This window comes from Tarenaya hassleriana, unplaced genomic scaffold, assembly GCF_000463585.1.
Source record: "Tarenaya hassleriana unplaced genomic scaffold, ASM46358v1 Cleome8, whole genome shotgun sequence".
Taxonomy (NCBI): domain Eukaryota; kingdom Viridiplantae; phylum Streptophyta; class Magnoliopsida; order Brassicales; family Cleomaceae; genus Tarenaya; species Tarenaya hassleriana.
The window spans coordinates 792,242-813,134 of record NW_010970490.1 but is presented as its reverse complement, the minus strand read 5'-3'; the positions used below and the strand labels follow the sequence as shown (position 1 = coordinate 813,134).

The window sequence follows — 20,893 nt, the reverse complement described above, 5'->3', positions numbered from 1 at the left end:
AATGTTATATATCTTTTCCGAAGAAATACGCTGTCGAGATCGAAGGGGGTTATTACTAAACATGAAAAACCGAGAACGACTTTTTTTTTCAACCAATGTTATATATCTTTTCCGAAGAAATACGCTGTCGAGATCGAAGGGGGTTATTACTAAACATGAAAAAAAAAGGATCCATTTGAAAATGTTTGATCTAAATTAAGGTAAATCGATTAAGTGAGTTAATTAGCAAGACTTTTGACGTCCGACATGCATAGATATATGTGTAACATATATATATGTCGGTTTCCAAAACGGTTCAAATTCAACATGGAATTGTTTGGTTTCCTACTTTTGATGGATTTTATTTTTCCTCAAAAATCACATAATTGCTTGATCTATAACATTCTCTAATCGCGGAAGTTGATGCTGCTTTTTTTTTTTACTCATACTGAGGAGATAAATTTGGTTAAAGAATTAATGGTTTATATTCATTATCGTGTTATTCTAACCATCAAATCCAGAAACACGCTGTTAATTAATGCAGTGAACTGAGAATGAAAAAGACTGTAAAAGGAATTTAAGGTAGTTGAGAAGGTCGGAAACTGTAAGAACCAAACCCTAACTGATGGAAGGCATGACATGAATTGTCTGAAATTAGTCAGAGCAAAACCCTAATTCTTGAAAACAACGCCTGATATGTGTACACACCACCACAACAACAAAGATATATATCAAACCACAAGCCAACAAAATCATCAACCGATTATTAATTGATATCATACATATATATATATATATATGATATAAGAAGGCAGCTACTGGAACACAGAATGAAAAGTCAAGAACCAACATAGAAGAAGAGTCACTCATCGGTTAGTGGGGTGATGAGTTGCTCCTTTGGCGCTGTGAGCTCTCTCTCCTTCAATCATTCGAAATCGGTTCAAGTACTTCTTCAACTGGTCTGCATAGTTATCAAACCCTAGATTCCCCAAGGCCCAACAAATATCGTCGCCGTTCACCGTCTTCCTCTTCTCCTTGTGGCACTTGTCGGAAGCCTCTCCCGTGACGAAGCTTATGAACTCCGATACGCATTCTTGCATCGTCTCTTTCGCCTCTTTCGAGATCTTTGCGTTGGGCGGAAGAATGTTCTTCATGATCCTTCCCACGTTGGCTATGGGAAGAAGCATGTCTTGTTCTTTGATAACGTTCTCTTCTTCTTCTTCTTCGACTATATTAATGGCCTGAGGAGGAGGAGGAGAGATCTTGTTCTTGCTGTTGCTGTTGCTACTGCTCCCACCAAAATTAAAATCGTGGTATATGTGGAAAGAATCTTGGAAATAAGGGTTCCCCGCCATGTGAAGAACAGATGAGAGAAGATCAGACAAGATCGATGTACCATGTGAGATCTACGTTGCCTACTCTTTTAAAGAGTCTCCGAGTGTTTCTTTAATTTCCGTCTCTTTCTTCTTTGCTCGTCTACACTTCAAGAAAAAAAAAAACTTGCATCTTTTTCTATGAGTTACATTAATTACGCGATTATAAATTTTGGAAATATTCGTTGATACATACATGTAGACGAAGAAAGATATACAATAATATAAATGTATATGCGTACGTACGTACATGACTATGTATATGGTATTGTACGTATGGGGAGAGAATGTCAGACGTTTAATTGTCTGGAGGTGACGACGTGGCAGGGTGACCAAATAGCGAGGCGTAGGTCACCACCATCATTGGGAGACAAAGTGGCAGGTCAAGTTTCTTGTGTTGGTTGAATTAGTGATTAGAGTCTTAATTCCTTCCCCCCCCACCATGTGACCGAGCACCACAATATTTTAATTAGCTTTTAACAGAACATAACATCTCAACGGTAGAAATTACTGAGTTAATCTCTGTATAATTAAACATACATTGAGTAATTTGTTCAATGTGTGTGTATATATACATGCATGTGTGGTTGGCAGATGGTAATTATAATGGAATGAGCTAAGGAGGGTACACTAACTAATAATTAAGAGCCTCTAATCGTGTCTTGAATAATCTTGGATTAAATTATACACTAAGGTCGAATATGTGGACATCACGTTTTTATGTATACAGTTGTAGTGTATGCCAAAATAAAAAAAGCCTAGCTACTATATATAGCCTTACTCCTTTAGGTTCACTCTTTCTAATTGCGTACTCTGTTTCTCTTGGCCTTTAAACCATATCTTTACATAATCATACATTTACAAGATCAAAGAATAAACATTAATTATTTGAAGAGATAAAAACATATATGAAGTATGATGATATATCTCCATGTATATGAATCATCTTTAAATGAAGCAGAGTCTTAGCGCATCGGTTAAAGTGTTGCCGTTGTAATCTAAAGATCACGCGTTCGAGTTCTGGAAACAACCTATTTTCTGTAGAGTAAGGTTTGCCTATAATACACCCTTGTGGAAGGATCATTCTCCGAACCCTGCTCAACTAGATGTTTTGTGCACCGAACTGTCTTTTATATGCGCTTGTGAATTAAGCACGAAGGAAAACACATACTAAAAAAGTAAACGAGGAAAGGAGGAGGATTTTTGTTGTCCTAGAAGTACGAGATTGATTTTCCTTAAACAAAACTAAGCCAAGTGTTTAATAAGAGCTACTCTTAGATTTCTTAGGAATGATGACAAGTGTCGGTCGATAGTAGAAGATCGGACCACAAACATGTAGGCGTCATCAAATTATTTACTTTTTTGATTTATATCATCCATTCATATATATATATATATATATGCATGATGACGTCTCTCTCTCTATATATATATAATTAGGACCCCGCTCCAATCGACATTAATTACAATCATATTAATTACAGCCCCTAACCGTCTAAAAGCCAGTAACGAGGAGTCATTCTCAGAGCTCGGTTGGGAAGTAGGGATCAGTTTATTCATGTAATATATATATATATTTAATTAGATTTGCAATATTATTCTCAATAATTACCTTGGGAAAAGCAAGTACTCTTATATTTTTATTTGTCAAGGAATATATACCCTATATGTATATGTCCTACATCGATTTAAACACACGCATATATATATATATGATCTTGTAGCTGTTGATTTCCGGAATATATAACTTTTTATGCCCAGTTGCAAAAGTTAATAGTAAACTATATATATATATATACGTACATGAAGTCATGTGAATCTAAACGTATATATACCAGTACATGAGTAATGGAGCATGTGATTACTGTTCGTCCAATACGTGTGGTCCATGCATAACCATATGTTTTTCTTAAGCTAAGTACACAAAAAAAAAAAAAAAAAATTGGCATCGCTTGCGTTTGTTTGTTAGTTTATTCTCCTTAGTTAGCCATGGAGAATCGAGAAGAAGAAAAGAAAACATCAACCGAAGAATATAATAATGTAAAGACATGCTTTATCACTGATTTTTGGAGGACCATTATTATTTTGTTTATTTTCAATTTTTTTTTTTATTAAATTGTAAAGTATAAATGTTTGAATTAAATTTTATATGCTGTCCTTTGATACATTTTTTAACGAGTGGAGCATGACTATGGTACTATATTTTAAAGTAAGAGTAAAACAATATAATATGCCAAATATCTAACCGTGATTTCATTTTAATCATTATTTTTTGCAATATATATTATATACATATATATGAGGGACTTGAAAGATGATTACAAAGAATATATATATATTGGCAGTGAACAATGACTCAGGTCGATTCTCTCCAACCTCCATACCCCACAACTAAAAAACGATTTCTAGACACAAATTGGGTAATCAAAGTGAGTTAACCTAACCTAATTAAGGAACCAAATGGTACGAGATCATATATTTAATCAATTGATTCATTAGTCAATTAATTAATCGACAAAAATTTTAGACTTGTTAATATATATATACATATATGTATATATAATTAGTGGGCATCTTAGATGAACTGAACCTTAGGTTGATTTGAATCTGAAATAAAAAAGATATGAAGTGGAGGGAACCAATGTTATCAAAGTCTAAACGTTAGAGGAATATATATATTCTACTAAGTAGACGGCAAATATATTATAGTGCTTGTTTATACGTATACGAAGAAGCTGGATTAAAACTGATTTATGAGAATTTCTTCTTGTTGTTTTCGCATATACCTAACTTTTGTGATTCCGTGGTAATCTAAGTCAGATATGCCACCTGAAGACACGAGATGGCTCCGGTCCCATGTTTCATTATTAATTTCATTTTGTTTATATCTATGTAACTACTCCCGACCTATATCAATTAATTATATATGAAAACAATTATATATATATATATATGTAAAAGAAGGTCCATTTGAACCCGTCAACAAACAATTTTATATATATATATTTTTGCCAACAAAAATGTAGATATATCATGTCGAGTGATGAATATATATGTATTATATATATATATATAGTGAATATGTGATTCGAAGAATTTACATTGTTCTGGGTTTAGTGTTGTGATACTTGGAAACGGAAAATTACGCATCGTTCCAAACAAAATGATATAAATATATTAATATAGAGCGTGATAGATAGGTAGGTAGCTAGGGGTGGGCACGGATCGGATATCCGGAATTTTTTAGATATTTGTATCCGTATCCGATCCGTACAAATATCATATTTTGTTATCCGTATCCGATCCGTAGTTTTCGGATATCCGCAATTTCGGATATCCGTAAAAACTACGGATATTTGCAAATATCCGTATCCGACACAAAAATAATAAAATTAAAAATATAAACTAAAAAATTAAAACAAAAATAAAATATATAATCTATCAAATACAAAACGATATTCAAATCCAAAATACATAACATAAACATTCTAAATCAAACCAACAACGAACATAATCATAATTTGAGTTTTCTGCTACATAACCGGCATAGACACAGAGTTTGTCTTCTTTGTAATCGGGACCGAATTGTTGGTAGGCGTCTTTGAGTTTTCTGCTACATACTCCATCTAAACAAAAAAAATAAAAAAAATAATGAGTTCCACAAAATTAGCGGAATACAAGAAGCCTACATGTATGTATAATGTCGACGCTGTTTGTGATAGTTTTAATGCATTTTTAACATGATCAAACAAGAGAAGAAAAAAATGTGAAGTATCGAGAACAATGTCCAGATTCTTATTTAAATTTTATGGGAAAATAATATGAAATTATATAATTTTATAGATAAATCCTAATCTTAATTTTGAAAACCTAAGACACATAAACACATGCACTTGTCCTTCTCTCTTCTGGGTTTGGAATTCGCCAAACACAACACGTGAGGTCACCTTCTTTGCATTAAAACCGCCTCGTGTCCCCCCTGTTTTTTTTATTTCTTTTGATTAATTAATCTATTTCTCATTATATATATATATATATATATATATATGATATAAAAAAATGGATAGGCTCTGGATCAATCAACATTACAGCGGATTTGTTTAGCTTACGAATCAAACAACGGACTAAACTAGATATATCACGAAGAGGGAGAATTGTCGGAACTTGGAAGGAGAGAAAGAGTAGAATCGGCGACGGGGCGTGGAGGATTGGGAAGGACGAAGGCGAGGGAGTGCCACCGGAGGAGAGCGGAGCGACGGAGCTCTCGTAGCGGCGGAGGCGAAGAGAGAATTAGCGAAGACCGAGAGAGGGAGAGAGAGACCAAGAGTGAAAGCGGCGAGAGAAACAACTCACGTGTTGTTGACAAAACCCTAATAAGTTTTATTTTTTATAAAGTTACCCTTACATATAAACTAATTACAAAATTAGCTATATATTATTAATATTACTAAAAAGTACGGATCGGATCGGATATGTCGGATATTTTTATTTTGATATCCGTATCCGATCCGTATCCGACAAATATTTGGAAATTAATATCCGTATTCGATCCGTGGACTCCGGATATCCGAATTTTCGGTTCGGATACGAGTCAAATAACGGATCGGATCGGTTTTTTCGGATATTATGCCCATCCCTATAGGTAGCTGTATTATTATAACATTTTGATTATTTTCTTGCAATAAAAGCCCATGGGCTTTCTTTAACATTTCCACTGTTGTGGGCCTTGGGCCTGACTTTTGAGTTTTTGTGATAGATAGCTGTTGAATGATTTTATCTGCAATAAAGCCCATTGGGCTTTCTGTTAACACTTTAATGGGCCTTAGGCTTAGCCTTGAGTTTCTGGAATGGGTCTAATCCACATTTTTAGAGAGAAGGGATCACGAAGAGACACCAGACGACCTTGTGCGTGTATAAAACGGCTTTCATTTTTTTTTCCTCTATCGATGGTTTTTATATTTTGTAACAAACGTAAATTCGTATATTGGAATTTTTTGTTGTTTTAAAATTAATATTTTGTTTTTGTTTAGTGGGTAGCTCAAGTTATTTTGGGAAAAAATCATGAAAGTTTTATAGCAGGATTAACAAACATAAATTCTACAAATAAGTACATCTTTCACGCAGATATATTAACCAAGCATTGTGACGGGGAATGTCTCTTCTTTATCAAAATTACATACTACAAAAAAAAAATTTATATAGGATACATTATAATTAATATGTTAGTACATCTATATATCTTAAATATTATTTAAGATTCAAAAATGGATATATTTGTAACGATAAACAAATTATTTTCCACAGTTATATTGATATTATTCTTTATATCGTCAAAATAATACTTACAGCAATATGTATATGTTTGGTATGTTCCCTGTAATAACTTGAGATCCTTATATGACCGTCGTCATATATATATATATATATATATATATAATCACCAACTAACCATTTTCTCATCAAATTCGGTTGACCATATACATTAGAAAAAAAAATAGTTTGGATGAATATGAGAATTGTTGTTCAATTTGGAATTTTTAATTCAACGCAGAAAACCCCCAAATAAGACTAGAAAAAACCAGCGGATATTTTGTTCATTGCAATGCATCCTTCTATTAAATATTATATTACTAATTCTTTATCTAAATAACAGAAACAACATAATATACAGTAATGCGTTCTTCGTTTTGTCCATTTCAGGATTTTGTGTCCGTTTATTATTGATAGTGATTGTTTATTCGTTGACTGACGTAAATTATTTATATCTAGTATTTAAAAATTTATATTAATAACTTCCGATATTTTTTATATTTTCACGAAACAAGTAAATGAAATGTTTTTAATCGCCCACCGCAATTAGTTTTTTTTTATATTTTATATACCATTTAAAAACAGTAAATAATGCGGAGGCCCAGAAGACTTTCACCGAGTGTGTGTTCATTTTCATTTGTCATGAAAGTTAAAACCGAACGACTAAAATTACGGAAGTAGGTCCGACAAATCCAACTAAACACTGATGGTATATGGGCTTTTTCGTAAAACTATGTCCATGTTATCAGGGCCCATCCATCTACGGGAACGCGTGGTCTCACGCTCTCGTAAATTCCAAAAGAAAATTAGAAGGCGCAAAATTCATCATATGGACATGTAGAATACGATGTTCACACACATATATATACATATGTATGCGTGTGTGTATAGATGGTTTAAGTTATTTATTTTTCTCCAATTTATTTATTTTCGTTGTCTTCCTCTCGCTCTTCTTCCAAGCCTGCGAGAATTCGCAAGTTTCGTGTCGATGCAAAGCTGAGTTCTTCTTCATACGAGGTAAATCTGAAAGCCCTTTCCTCTACCGCGTCTTTCTTCTTCCTCTTCCTCATCGTCTCCTCCTTTTAACGTGTTTGGTTTATTTTTTGCTTTTTTTTTTCTTGTTTTGTCTGTTTCCCCGTTTGTTTTTCCTTTTGTTGTTCGTATCGTTGTTCTTGGGTTATAAGAATCACGCGAAGTTGACATCTAGATTCAGTTAGATTCATAGCCTTGGGTACCCATTTTTCCAGGTTTTTCTTTTCTCGACGTGGGTTTTAATGCTCGAGTTCTGCCATGGAGGTTAGCACAAGTTCCTCTTCCCTCTTTCTCTCTTATCGGAATGTATACGCATATGTGAATATGTCTGTATATACGAGGTTTTGATGAAGTTCTTCCCCAGCTCCTTCACAAGGGTTTACCTTTTCTCGTTTGGTTTGTCTTCGCTATGAATCGAGCAGCAGTTGCGTCGATTTAGTTTGTTTAATGCTGTTGGAAGATTCTCGTTTACGGTTTTGTCGGGATTATTACGAATCGGGTTGGTTTGTTTCGTCCCTTTAGCTGTATTAATAGGTGATGAAACTGGACGATGTCTGAAAAACGTCAGCTTTGGGCTTCGGGATTGGTCATTAATGTGATTTTGTCTTGGATTCTGGTCGTCTTCGTTGAGTTTGAGGATTGAAGTTCATCAGATTACCTGCATTGTCTTCAATGTTAGGGTTCATCTTTTTGTATGACCTTGAAGTTAGAAACCTGAGTTAGCATTGCTTATTCATATCTCATTGTGTATGGTTCAGAAACAATTGACAAACGTAGTAGTTTGTTTGTTTTTTGGGGTTTGATTTTCTTGGTTGATTTGTTCAGATGGAGCCAATTCGTTCAGATGACATGGAAGGCTTTCATCTTGCTGATGAATCCTCTGAGCAATTGAATTCACCATATTCTTCATATTTCAATGGACTTTACGGAGAACCCGAGGCACTACCTCGTGTTGGAGATCAGTATCAGGCAGAAATCTCAGATCTAATCCCAGAAGATGATCGTTTAAAGCTCATTAGCCGTGGCTCATCCGAGACTTATCCACGGAATCCTTTCTCACTCGGTTTGCCAATCCCACTTATGTGGACAAGAAGTGAGAAATTTAAAGGTTTCCATGAAACTAATGCGGACTATGTGCCACATGATAATGACCCTTTAGCGAAAGCCGATGATCAAGCGGCTAGTAGCAAAGTGAGGACTATTGTGCTGGCATTGCCTTGTCAAAGAAACATTAAATTCAAATTTGAATGGCTTGACAAAAGCATCAACCCGTTCCCTGGGACATTGGGGGATTCTTGGGAAGACGCGGAGCAAAAGAGGCTTCTCCTCGGCCTCTACTGTCTCGGGAAAAACCTTGCCTTTGTACAGAGATTTGTAGGGAGCAAAAGTATGGGAGATGTGCTGTCATACTATTATGGCGGATTTTACCGGTCTAGTCAATATAAGAGATGGGCAGATGGACGCAGTTTGAGAAGCAGGCGGTCTGTCCAAGGCCATAAGTTATTTACAGGTTGGAGGCAGCAAGAACTGCTGTCTCGGATATCATCTCATGTACCTGAGGAATGCAAGAGCATGTTGCTCGAGGTATGGCATTATATAGAAAACTAAGAACTATCTCTAATTGCATTAAAATTCAGATCTCTGAGCTAATCATAACCTTACTTTTGTTTCATTCTCATCGATTCTTGATTACATCAGTCGCGCTCACAGCGATCTCGGGAATATATAGGGCTAGAGTTTTGGCTTTGGTGATAAGGAAAATCATGAACCTTCTTTTTCTTTCGTAGGTATCTAAAGCATTCAGAGAAGAGAAAATAGCATTGGAGGAGTATGTGTTTGCTTTGAAAAACGCATGTGGAACTGATATACTTATAGAAGCGATTGGTATAGGTAAAGGGAAGAAGGACCTCACCAATGGTGCGTTAGAGCCTCCCAAGACAAGTATGGCAGCCTCTGGCAACTCTGAGGTGCCGATAGGCAAAGCTTGCTCATCACTCTCACCTGCCGACATTGTCAGGTACTTAACCGGAGGATTCAGGCTGAGCAAAGCTCGTTCAAGTGACCTTTTCTGGGAGGCAGTATGGCCACGTCTGTTGGCGAGAGGGTGGCATTCTGAGCAGCCGAGAGGCCATGCGAGGAATTCTCTGGTTTTCCTCATTCCAGGAGCCTCAAAGTTCTCCAGGAGGAGAATGGTGAAGGGAAATCACTATTTCGATTCTGTCACCGATGTCTTGAACAAAGTGGCCTCAGACCCTACGCTTCTTGAGCTTGATGCTGAGACGATTAGAGATAACGGGAAGAGAGAAGAGAAAAATGGGAATGACGAGATGATAAGTTCAGACGGGTTTGATGATTCTTCTCCTAACAGCAAGAGGCAGAGGTATCTGCAACCACGCAGAACTAGTAGTAAAAACCTGGATGTCTTGATGTTTACGATTGTGGATACGAGTACAATATATGGTCCGGAGAGATGTATGTTGAGAGAGATGAGATGTTTGCCCGTCGAAAGCGGTGTTTCATCATCAACATACTCACCAAACTTATCAAGTGAATCTGAGGATAACTTGTCAGAAGATTCTGAAAACGAGGCAGAGAGGAAGTCTAAACCAACAAACATGAGAGCATGTGGTGATTCTTCTGTTTGGGCAAACGGGGCAAAACTCAGTTTTTGTAAAACCAGCTCCTTAAACGTGTCAACAGGAACTGTTGTGAGTAGGAGCTCTGTTTCTCTCAATGAGAATCGACAGAAGAAGAACCGGAAAGTGAAGCCAAACAGTCCAAAGAGTTTATCCTTTCGTGGCAAAAGGAGTAGCTATTCGGGTGAAACACTGTCCAGGAAGAAGAAAACGAAGAACAAGGAAAGACAGATGAGACCAAACTCACAAGATGCACATCAAGATGTAATAGTGAGAGATGAAAACAGAGACGAGGCGTGTAAACTGTACTCAGACAGTTCTATTGCAGAAGGAAGCTCTACTGTAAGAAATGCAGATGTCACCACTACCTTCCAGAGGCACATGTCGATGGAAAACCATGAAACTCGCGAGCATTTGGACACGAACGTTGCTCAAGTCTTAGAGGGGCATGAAGCTGAAAGCACAGTTGTGGCTGAGACTGTGCAGAACGGTGAGAGCTCTCAGTCATCTGTGAAAATGAACATTGAAGAAGAGCATACTGGACGGAGGCAAAGCACAAGGAGCCGGCCATTGACAGCCAAGGCCTTGGAAGCTTTTGCCTTTGGATTCCTTGGGAGCCCGAAAAAGAAGAAGAGAAAGGATATGGATGGGTCGAGAGACAACAGATCATCAAGATCAAAGTCCACAAGACGCCACCACACGGTCGTGACCTCCGAGTTCAGAAACGGCACTGTAAATGACGTTCCAAACACTGTAGAGACTGACACTGAGGTATGAGGGTGTTGTTAGTGTTAAGGGATAGAGAGAGCTTTGTAGTCAGCCATGGATAGGCATTGATGACAGAAGAACTTGGTCGGAAAATGACGGTGCTGCTAATTTCAAGCGCCAGTAAAAGCATTCAATATATATAGCCAATACTAATAGTAATATTTTCATGGTTTAAAAAAGACATCAGAGTTACCTCGTTTTGTGTCCTCTGTTTCTGATTGATAGGAAGAAGACATGGTGAAGTCTGTTATGTTGTTCTTTTTTATCATTTTGAATACAGAATCAATGCAGTGCTCATCACAGGGCATCACTGTCCATCCCTCTCTACAGACATCACTTAAGGAACACTTTCGACACATTTTTTTTTTATTAGATCATATAATAAGATGGTGTATTTTCACTATCTTTGGGGAAAAATGTACAATAAATTATACATCAGGAAAAATGACAACATGAAGTTAAAAACTTTTGTTTTGAGTTTAAAACAGACAACTCTTTTTTCGCAACATGATCATATATATATAGGAGGGAAGAGGACCAGATCGGATGGGGGGCCAGGCTTTGTTATGTCTAACAAGAGAAAAAAAAGTCGCCGGAAACTGCACCTGAAATCAGCAGAAGTCACAGAGTCACAAACATGGGGAAACTTCACCAAAACATTAACAGAAGGAATAATCTCTAACACTATGATTATCACTTACCTACGCGCCAGTGACAGGGGCCGTTGACCCTGTCGAAGGCTTCTTCGGCAAATCAAGTTCGGAAAACTCCATACTGATACTTTTCCTATTTACAGAAAAACCTATCATTTCCAAGAGACGACAAAAAGATCAGATGATTTTCTATGCATGTAATATCAAATGTCTGTGTATGGTTCAAGAGGAAACTCTTTCTTACCTCAGGAAACTAATTAGCATGTGGCTGACAAAGGAAAGCTACTACTAACGAACTCTTCAACTCTTGTATGTGTGTTTTCATCTCCTTTCTCTCGGAATCTCTAAGCAGTTTATTTTGGCTGACAACAGTTGGAATCTGCAGAAGCGTGTTTAAATAGGTTAGCAGAGATGAAAGAATAACTTGCAGAACCAATAACTGGGAATGAGGGAACAACAAACTAACCTGATACCAGAAGCTGCCTCTCTCTGTCTCTGTCTCTGTCTCAGTTTTGGTTAGCTAAAAAAAGAGCCCAGTATCCCCGTCAACACACTGGGAATTCTCCCAATTTTTTTAGGCAAACAGGAAACTTCCCCAGAAGGAAAAGGCGTGGAAATGGAATTCTAACAGTCAACTACCTAAACCATGATTGCTCCGCCTACACGCACACACTACGACTTGTAACTGATTTTGAAGGGCCACAAGTCAATCAGAATCTGTTATTTATCCCTTTTCCTCTCAGCCCCTTGTTCATTCTTCCTTGATAGTGTAAGAGAAAGCCAAATGTCGAAGTTTCTTCCTCTGCCTACCAGAAACCACTTGAAACAAAGTTCCACTGGTTCAGTGAACAAACCACTTCTTGGATTTGTACACGTCACCAGATCCATAAAAAGATGCTCACAACGCAGCTTCTGAACGTAAATAGATGCAGAGCAGCTGGCAAGGCGGTGCAGGCTCTTTCCCATTGGATTTCATGAATAAGCCAACAGAAATCTGCCTCTTCTTCTCAGTGCTCATCCTGAGAAAATAGATAATTTATTTTCTTTTGGTATTTCAGCGGTTGTTGGCCTCCATTGCTAGCCTTACTAAACGCAGCAATCCCTCTATGTCTTGGAAGTTGTAATCAAGAGCCCTTTTAATGGACAGAATACCCTCTCCTTGTTGGACCTCTCCCAAGTTCCCGATAGAAGCAGTCAAAGCAACACGTGATTTCCTCGAGGCATCCATAGCAAGACTTACATCCTGAGCCTGTCAAAGAACAGGTAAAAGTTGCCAAGTTCATTCACACTGGCCACTTCCACTGAGATAGGAATTCCACAGCTGACAAGGCATATAACTTAATTTTCCATGAAATTACGACTTCTAAATCTGTGCATAGCTGATAATTATGAGTATGCAGGAGTAATAATCACTTACAAATTGAAGCAACCGTAAGAGGTTGGAGCGGTTTTGGGCAGTGATGATGTGGTTTCCAGCAACTAACGGAGAATTAACACCTTTTGAGGTGCCAACTTTGTCTGCTGTTGCTGGATGGTTCACGTTATCAACATCAGAGGCAGAAGAAGAAGGAGACTCACCTAAAAGGTAACAATAAGAGCATTAGCATGCTAGAGATTATCGATGCATTAGAAGTAACGGATTGACACAGGATGTGGTGTGCCAACTAGATTACCTGGAGGAACCATTTGTAAAGAAGTTTGCAGTTCATTTCGGTATCTGTTAGCACTGGTATAGGAGGAATTGACCACTCTCATATATGCTACCTCCATGCATTTGTATGCAAGAGCAGCAGCTCCCATATCTCTGGACTTCTCATACTCGTGGGCACAAAATCTATCACAAAAGGGTGGCAGCAATTACAAGACGACAGAGGAAAAAAGAAAATTTCTTCTTTTTCCCTCACAATTCTAAATTACCCGCAAAGATTTGCTGTGCTACTATAAATCTTCATAGATTGGACCATCGTCTCTCCTTGCCTAGCACTCTCATTGCTGCTCATTTCTAGGAGAAAAGCACCATGAAGGAACTTGAGGCAAGCCTGGAAGTAAAGCTCAATGTGCTCGAGGTTTGATACAGTGTTCTGCAAACACGGGCAACGCCGTTAAGAAATGCAACGAAAAAATGAGGCCGGAACATCACAATATGATGCTCTGACATATGAGAAACCCATTATATGAACCTTGAGACGATCCGCCGTATGTTTCAGGTCTTTAGCTTCTTTTAAAGCATTGTGAGCAGCCTGAGAAGATGTTAATTCCTTCCGCAAGGGGCTCGGAGAATGCTCATTCTGCAAGGAAGTTGCCGAATTGTTCTTCCTTCTTATTTGAGCTGTTGCCTTTGGCACATCATCAGCCTGAGAGCTAGTGCCAGCTGATGTGCCACATTTATCAACTTTTTTCAGCGCAGATAGCAGAGACGGATGTCGAACAGCCGTCTCATCTTGGACACTTCTAGAAGGCGGCCGTGACTGAGAAGCTTCCCTTTCTGAGACTATGTCTGCTTTATTACTCTTTTCAGACGATGTTCTTTCAGCAACATCGTAGTGTTTTGGGATGTTTGGTCTCACTGAATCTACTCTACCATTGGGGCTACCATGCGCACCAACATCTGCTTGGCCTTCTGTACCCACCTTCAAAAATTTTCCTTCATACTTTTTCTTTTCAATATGTCTTGGACCACCCTGTGAATCAGACATGATGCTTTGGTTCTTGTCTTTGGACCGAGAAGATGAACCTTTTCCAGACTTCCTTGGCAAGGATCCATTACTATGTCGTTGATCATTAGTTTGTCTTACTTCTTCATGGGAATGGTCAAGTTTCCGCGGCAAATCATTCTGGCCATCGTTCTCAAAATCATATCTTTTGGCATCAAGCGACGGTTCACCACGCTCTTTGGCTTTCAAACTAGGCTCTTTATCCCAAAGATCAACCATAGGAGACTCATGCGATCCATGTTTGTCTTTCATCAGAGATTGCGACCTCACACTCCCACCATCTTCTTCACCATCTGAGAATCTTCTCAAACTAACTGCCGAGAGAATATTAACATCGTGAGGGTCTTCTTTCTTCCTTCTGATTGATCTACTTTTCTCTGGGTCAGAAATTCTCATAGGTGAAGAAGATACTGACTCAACAGGTGAACCTTTACCTTCATGGATACTGTTTTTGGCTTTATGGGAATCAGAAATCTTAGAAGAACTTGAAGTGGCAGCGACTGAGTTTTGAACATGTCCAAGCTCCCTTTTCAACTGACTTTTACTTTTCTTTTCCAGCTTTGCATTGCCTTTAGTCAAACTAGACTCCTTTTCCTCATACTTCGAAATTCGAGCTTTCTTTTGCTCCTGATTCTTGATCTCACGTAACTCCCCCTTGTACACTTGAGAATCATCGTTATTTTTTAATTTCCTCTTCCTCTTGGCTTCTGTGCCATCGCTGTTCCCCATGTCTGACGATCCTTCCTCTTTTGGTCTCTTGGATGAGACTTGAGGTTTGTGCTTCTTATCAGTCTCTGATTCCTTCGAATGGTCAAAATATCTCCGTCGGTCATTATCTGTTGACACAGCAGGCACACCACCACTTGAGCTAGGGCGGCCATGCCTCATGCTACCATATTCACAACCCTGATCATGGTCAGAAAACAGAAAACTTTCAGTCTTCATCTTCTTGGCTAGTATAAAACTCTCTCGATCAGCATCCCTTTTGCTCTTGATCTTCAAACTCCTCGAATCACCTGCTCACATATTGACTCGTGGACTTCAGAGCATTTATAAAACTAAATTAGCTAAACAGATTTGAGTAAACTTTTCGGGAGTAATACCTCCATCAGAGTGCTGCTCCGCGACTTTTGCCTTCTCTTTCTGTTTATGCTTTTGCTTCTCTTCGTTCAAGTCACTAAGCCTGCCCAAATCGGATTGATTTACAAATTCAGAATGGTTAATGTTTCCGTTTCTTGCTGATGCTTGTGCAGTCTTCTTGTTAGTTTCCGCTGTTCGAGAACCTTCTTTGCCCATTCCATGAGGTATCTCTTTCAAACCCTTTTTCCTCCTCTTTGTGAAGTCATCTCCCTGATTAAACTGAGAACTAATGCCCATTGGGTTACTCTGCATGGCAGCTTGACTATTGTGGGGAGGGACCTGATACATTGCCTGTAGAGCCTTTGTTGTTTCATCTTCAGGGACGTTGCAATTGTTCATTTCAGGCCTAGAACACACATTACAGCAAATAGCATCAAGTTCCTCTCAATAGGTAGACATACACAAAACTTCGGTTCAGGAGAAGGGCAATGGATGCAACTGAGCCACCGAGCCAAGTTTGGTAAGGAGAGTACTCTATGATACTAGCTAAGTGTCATATCTTCTCTAATCATCTAACAAATCATGCAAGAAAAATCTACATGAAATAATGAAAAACAAGTGACAAAAAAAAGACACAGAACTTACAGCCAATTAAGCATAGTGCACAACCACTTCTCAGGAAGGTCTTTCGGCAAGATGCCAAAAGGAAGAAGCCTCCATTTTCCACACTTGTCACAAGCAACCCAATGTTCTTGAATGAACAGAGGATTCAAATTTGCAAGAGAAGCATCAGATCCAGGTTTGCTCAAGATGGGAAGGGCAGCATTCTGAACTTCTTTTGGAAGAGATTCTGTCGGTGGAAAGTTTGTTTTCTCATATACATCATCCACCAAAGTTACTACTTTGACTGATTTCTGAGAACCCTTCACTTCCAATGAACAGCCATTATCCTCTTCTTCAGATTCCTCCATGTCTCCGAAAAAGTCTTTGTAAGTGTCCTCCGCCTTTCTTGCATCTTTTTGTGGTTTGGAGGCTATCACTTCCTTTCTGGGAGTGTGACAGTCACCTTGATCATTCTTCTTAGTGTCTAGCACACTGGAGCTTCGATTTTCCTTCAACTTCGTTTTTCCTCCCGACGACAATTGAGGCTCCTGCTCTTTGAGAGACTTGGCAACATCTTGTTCGTTGGTGTTATCTCTTTGACCAGCCTTCTGTTTTCTCAAAGAATCTTCAAGATCTGCCTTATGACCACTTTTAGCCCTAGAAGCACCCGAGTCAGTCTTGGCTGAGCCTGAAATTCTCCTTCCTTTATGTTTGCCTTCTTTCCTTGAGTAGTCTGAAGCAACATCCAAGGAGCTAGTTTTATTGTCTTCCTGAACACTTCCAGCCGAATTAGTCCTTGGATTCTCATCCAATCCAAGATCTTTGTGTTGAGTTGGAACCCACAATCCTCTCTCTCCATCATCCACAACTTTGCTCCTAACAATGCCATTAGAGTTTTCCTCGACTGCATCAAATAACTTAATATTGGATTTTGTTGTGTCCACAGCAATAGGATATGATGTGTCAGTTTCAATCTTCTTTCCTGCGGCGTCACTTCCATCCAAAAAATTCTTCTTATTGCGGCCATTTGACTCCGCAGAAAAGCTCTTCCTCTCCACTGCTTTTAGTTTCTTCTCTGCCAATGGTTTCTCTTCCCCATATTTAGGTTCCGAACCATTTACCATAGCATGAGAGCTTTCAGTGAAAAGCCTGGAAGGAGGTGTATACTTATCATCCGTATGGACCTTTTCGCTTTCAACAAATCGGATGAGTTCATCAGAAAGAGGTGATAACAGATGATCCTCCACAGGAAGGGAAGTCATGACCTGCATTAAGCATCAACTCGATAAGCATCTCAAGAAAGGGAACTATTTCATGATCTGAACAGAACAGCATTTGTTGGGAGATCTTACCATAAGAATACTAGTAGGCGACTCAAATGGAGAATCCCTAGGTTCACGGTACATCCCTTCACTTTCTGAAAGGCTATTATCAAATGATGAAGAGGGCGAGACATCAAGACCAAGGCCACTGTATATCGCAGCATTCTTTTCCCCAGGCAGGCTATCTGATCCCACTTTGATCCGAAGTTTCAATGAGTTCTGTTTACTGAAGATAACAGGTTTCTTGTTTGCAGATTCCTGTCTAGAATTAGAAGTCTCCGCATGATTGGATTTCTTGGATTTTATTGATTTTTTTTGGTTTGCAGAACCAGTTGATGATAGAGCCTTTAAGGTGGAACGAGACGAAACGCTTGAGGAAGCATTCCCGGGTCTCACTTTCTTATGAACAATAGATGAAGCTGCATTACCACACTGAGAGCAAAATAAAGAGGATAAGAGATAAAATGCACTGGCATTTACAGAGGATGAAACAAATCTTAAGGCAGACACTACACAGTGTGTTCATCTACCTCCACAGGTATATTGTTTGGAGATCTAGGAGTTGTGCAGTTCTGAGGCTTTGTTGGTGTCTTTGGATGAGACAATACAGGAGAACGCTGATATGTTGGTAAGAAAGAGCCATAGCCACCAAATTTTGCCCCTGTAATCACATTCAAAGGACTAGTTCAAATTTGTGCGGAGGCACTTGGAGCTACGAAGAACAGAGCTGCCACAGATCAACATACCAAGATTCTCAGCTGAAACTCCACCTTCAAAGTCCTTCTGGAAGTGTCCAAGGACATTACGAAGCTTCTCATCCTTCAAAAGAAGCAAAAGGGACAAAAGTCAAGAAACCAAAGAGCAGCATCCCGCTTGAGACATGAATGAGCAATGCCATAGATCACTCTTGCTGAGATTCTAGACTTTTAGATATGCATGGCTTTAGGATACTTTTGTTCCGAGACAACTTAAGCAAACCGAAAAGCATATTAAAAGCTCTTTAAAGAATTATCTAGTAAAGAAAACAAACAGAAAACTGTAACCGATGATTAAAAAACAAATGAACTTTGTCGGGACGTGCTCTAAAAAGGTTCTGTCGTATAAAAACAGTGCACGCTGTATTAACAAACCAAAAGGCCTTGCCAAATGGATGATAGTTATGCGGCAAAGAGTAACAGTCGGAGCATTCCGGTCAACTGCAGTGAGGCATGATGAAAGCAATGCCTCATTTTAGTCGGATCAAAACGAAATCACCAAAGAGAAAACCGCACTTCCTTCCTATGTGACTTCCTTTCAGCCAACAGCTAAAGCTTGAATTCGAATATTAAGAACATTGAAACAATACAAATTCCAAGCTCCTTAGATCGCAAACAAGCTCTATAAGTTTCCCGACCAAACTGATATACCCAATCTGGCAATGGAATCTATCTATACTGCATCGTTAACCCTTCGAAACGCATAATCTACTTACGAAGAAGCACAAATTAAAGAAGGTTACGTCTTGCTTGAACAAAAAAAGAGTGACTTACAATGTATGAGAGATCGGTATCCGGGTCTATGCATCCATTGTTATTGTAGGAGCAAGCCTCTCCTTCTTCAAGCTCAGACTCCTCCATATCTCTTTCTTCGAGTTCTACCACCAAACCCTAACCCTAGCCCCTTTCCAACATTGCAATTAGCAAACCCCCAAATCCTCCGCAAAACCGCGCCGAAACCAAGAGGCCTTCTTGTACCTTACACAAAATCATGTAATCAACAGAAATCCACCTACGATTTTCCCCAACTTGATCGAGATAGCATCCGATCAGAGCAAAGAAACGGATGCACCAGACAACCCAGGAACCGGATTGTTCGATTCCGCAAAATCAACGTATTGAACAGGAGAATCGAAGGAAGAAATCGATCGAAACAGGAGGGGAGCAGGGTTTTCGTTTCGGACGGAAGGATCGGTCAGTTTCGATCTCTGTCGATGGTGGAATCAATGAGCAAAGACGTAGAATCTCCCTGGTTTAGGTGTGTACAGGACAGCCGCGGTTTTTTCCCCTTTTTTATTTGTTTTTCCCTCTGTTCCTTTTTTCATCTACCGGAGAAGGGGGAAAAAAAAGGAAACCAAAGGTGAAATTCTCCGATTTTTTTCCTTTTCACAGAAAAAACTGATCGTTCAAACTATTGAAAATAGGGAGAAGAGAGAGAGAGAGAGTTTTAGTTCAATTCTATTACTCGAGGAAAAGATTTCGATAATCAAGCCGAATCTGATAATTGCTCGGCTGTTTTGTTACAAAACAGGTCTGGTCCGAAACGGTAAGCTCCTCGACTGCACCACCATCCACCCGCGGCTTCCGGCGCGTGTCTCGTACTCGCTGTACATAACAATAAGACCATTAAATTCTGTTTTTATTTTGTAATAACCAACTAATTTCAACCTTCTCTGCTTTTGATAGATTCTAATTTTTATATATTGATCTCACAAAAAATGCACTGGGGAAATACTAAATCTTCAAAAATATCCATATATAATCCCCAAAATCTTTTACGTTTTGATTGTCAATCTCTTAATCATGGAAAGAAATGTATCACATACAACATGCATTAATTAATTTTGACATCGGATCAGGTAATTTGTTTTCAATTAATAAGGCTTTAATATGAAGTTAAAGGAAATATCACATCCTTTGGGGGAATTAATTAAGGGGTACATGTAATATTCAAATATGTTAAAGAAAAGGCGGATCTTATATATATAATATGCGAATATGCAATTTATCATCATTAGCAATTTTGCATCTGCTCACAAAAAAAGATGAGTTCACTTTTTAATTGATTAATGTTAAAAGTAAATAAATAAAAAATTTCTCTCACTGGCATAAAGGATAAGTGGGTGACTTCTCTAGATGAACCGCACATCAGCAAAGGAGAGATAATAACTGGTGATTTGACGGAATTACCCTTCCAATCATGTGGCTCTGCTGTTGAGACGGCATGTAAGCACTTGGATATGTGTTTGGGCAGTTTCGTCATTCTCGCAGCAGCAACCGTACCCATACACGACAATAGCGAAAAGCCAAGGGAATTACGCGTACGTATGTACTTTCAATTTACGTGGCACTTTGGACCAAAACAAGTTTCGCGTGACAGAATTCCCCGCATTACAAAAAGTCAAAGATAGGTAGCTTGAAAGTCAAACATGCATAGGTTGGGAGTCCGGAGGCATAAGATATTGTTTACCGAACACATATTTTTTCTTTTGCCCTAAACTTGGCACTATTTTTTAGTAGTTGTCGTGATCTTGTAGATTTTATTTATAAACTTTAATAATTCGTATATATTTATATACATATGAGGAAGGAAGCTTTGAAGGGTATAACAATAGAATAGGTGATCGAATGCAAGACACCGAAAGTGTTTTTTTTTTATATCAGCAGG

The 20,893-nt window shown here is 38.6% G+C and overlaps 3 protein-coding genes across 5 annotated transcripts; 1 reads left to right on the top strand and 2 right to left on the bottom strand.

The window, feature by feature from the left end:
* Nucleotides 1-616: 616 nt before the first annotated feature.
* On the bottom strand, nt 617-1,474 carry LOC104802161 (nuclear transcription factor Y subunit B-5). Its single transcript, XM_010525631.2, has one exon. It carries the CDS (start codon nt 1,332-1,334, stop codon nt 846-848), a length of 489 nt encoding a protein of 162 aa, XP_010523933.1. The 5' UTR covers nt 1,335-1,474; the 3' UTR covers nt 617-845.
* A 6,083-nt stretch (nt 1,475-7,557) lies between these two features.
* LOC104802160 lies at nt 7,558-11,395 on the top strand. 2 transcript variants are annotated; one of them, XM_010525629.2, is made up of 4 exons: nt 7,558-7,679; nt 7,910-7,958; nt 8,520-9,278; nt 9,482-11,395. In XM_010525629.2, exons 2-4 carry the CDS (start codon nt 7,953-7,955, stop codon nt 11,105-11,107), a joined length of 2,391 nt encoding a protein of 796 aa, XP_010523931.1. In that variant the 5' UTR covers nt 7,558-7,679; nt 7,910-7,952; the 3' UTR covers nt 11,108-11,395. The 2 variants fall into 2 exon arrangements, with proteins under 2 accessions (XP_010523931.1, XP_010523932.1); XM_010525630.2 differs by lacking the exon at nt 7,910-7,958.
* Nucleotides 11,396-11,472: 77 nt separating this feature from the next.
* LOC104802158 lies at nt 11,473-19,677 on the bottom strand. Of its 2 annotated transcripts, none has more exons than XM_010525627.2 (14): nt 19,000-19,677; nt 18,217-18,289; nt 18,001-18,131; nt 17,501-17,902; nt 16,191-17,413; nt 15,569-15,951; nt 13,932-15,481; nt 13,669-13,832; nt 13,425-13,585; nt 13,169-13,329; nt 12,218-13,000; nt 11,996-12,130; nt 11,800-11,900; nt 11,473-11,703 (listed from the first exon to the last, which is right to left on the bottom strand). In XM_010525627.2, the coding sequence occupies exons 1-11, from the start codon at nt 19,084-19,086 to the stop codon at nt 12,806-12,808; spliced, it is 4,530 nt and encodes a 1,509-aa protein (XP_010523929.1). In that variant the 5' UTR covers nt 19,087-19,677; the 3' UTR covers nt 11,473-11,703; nt 11,800-11,900; nt 11,996-12,130; nt 12,218-12,805. The 2 variants fall into 2 exon arrangements, with proteins under 2 accessions (XP_010523929.1, XP_010523930.1); XM_010525628.2 differs by having other exon boundaries at nt 11,800-11,884.
* Between the last annotated feature and the right edge of the window lie 1,216 nt (nt 19,678-20,893).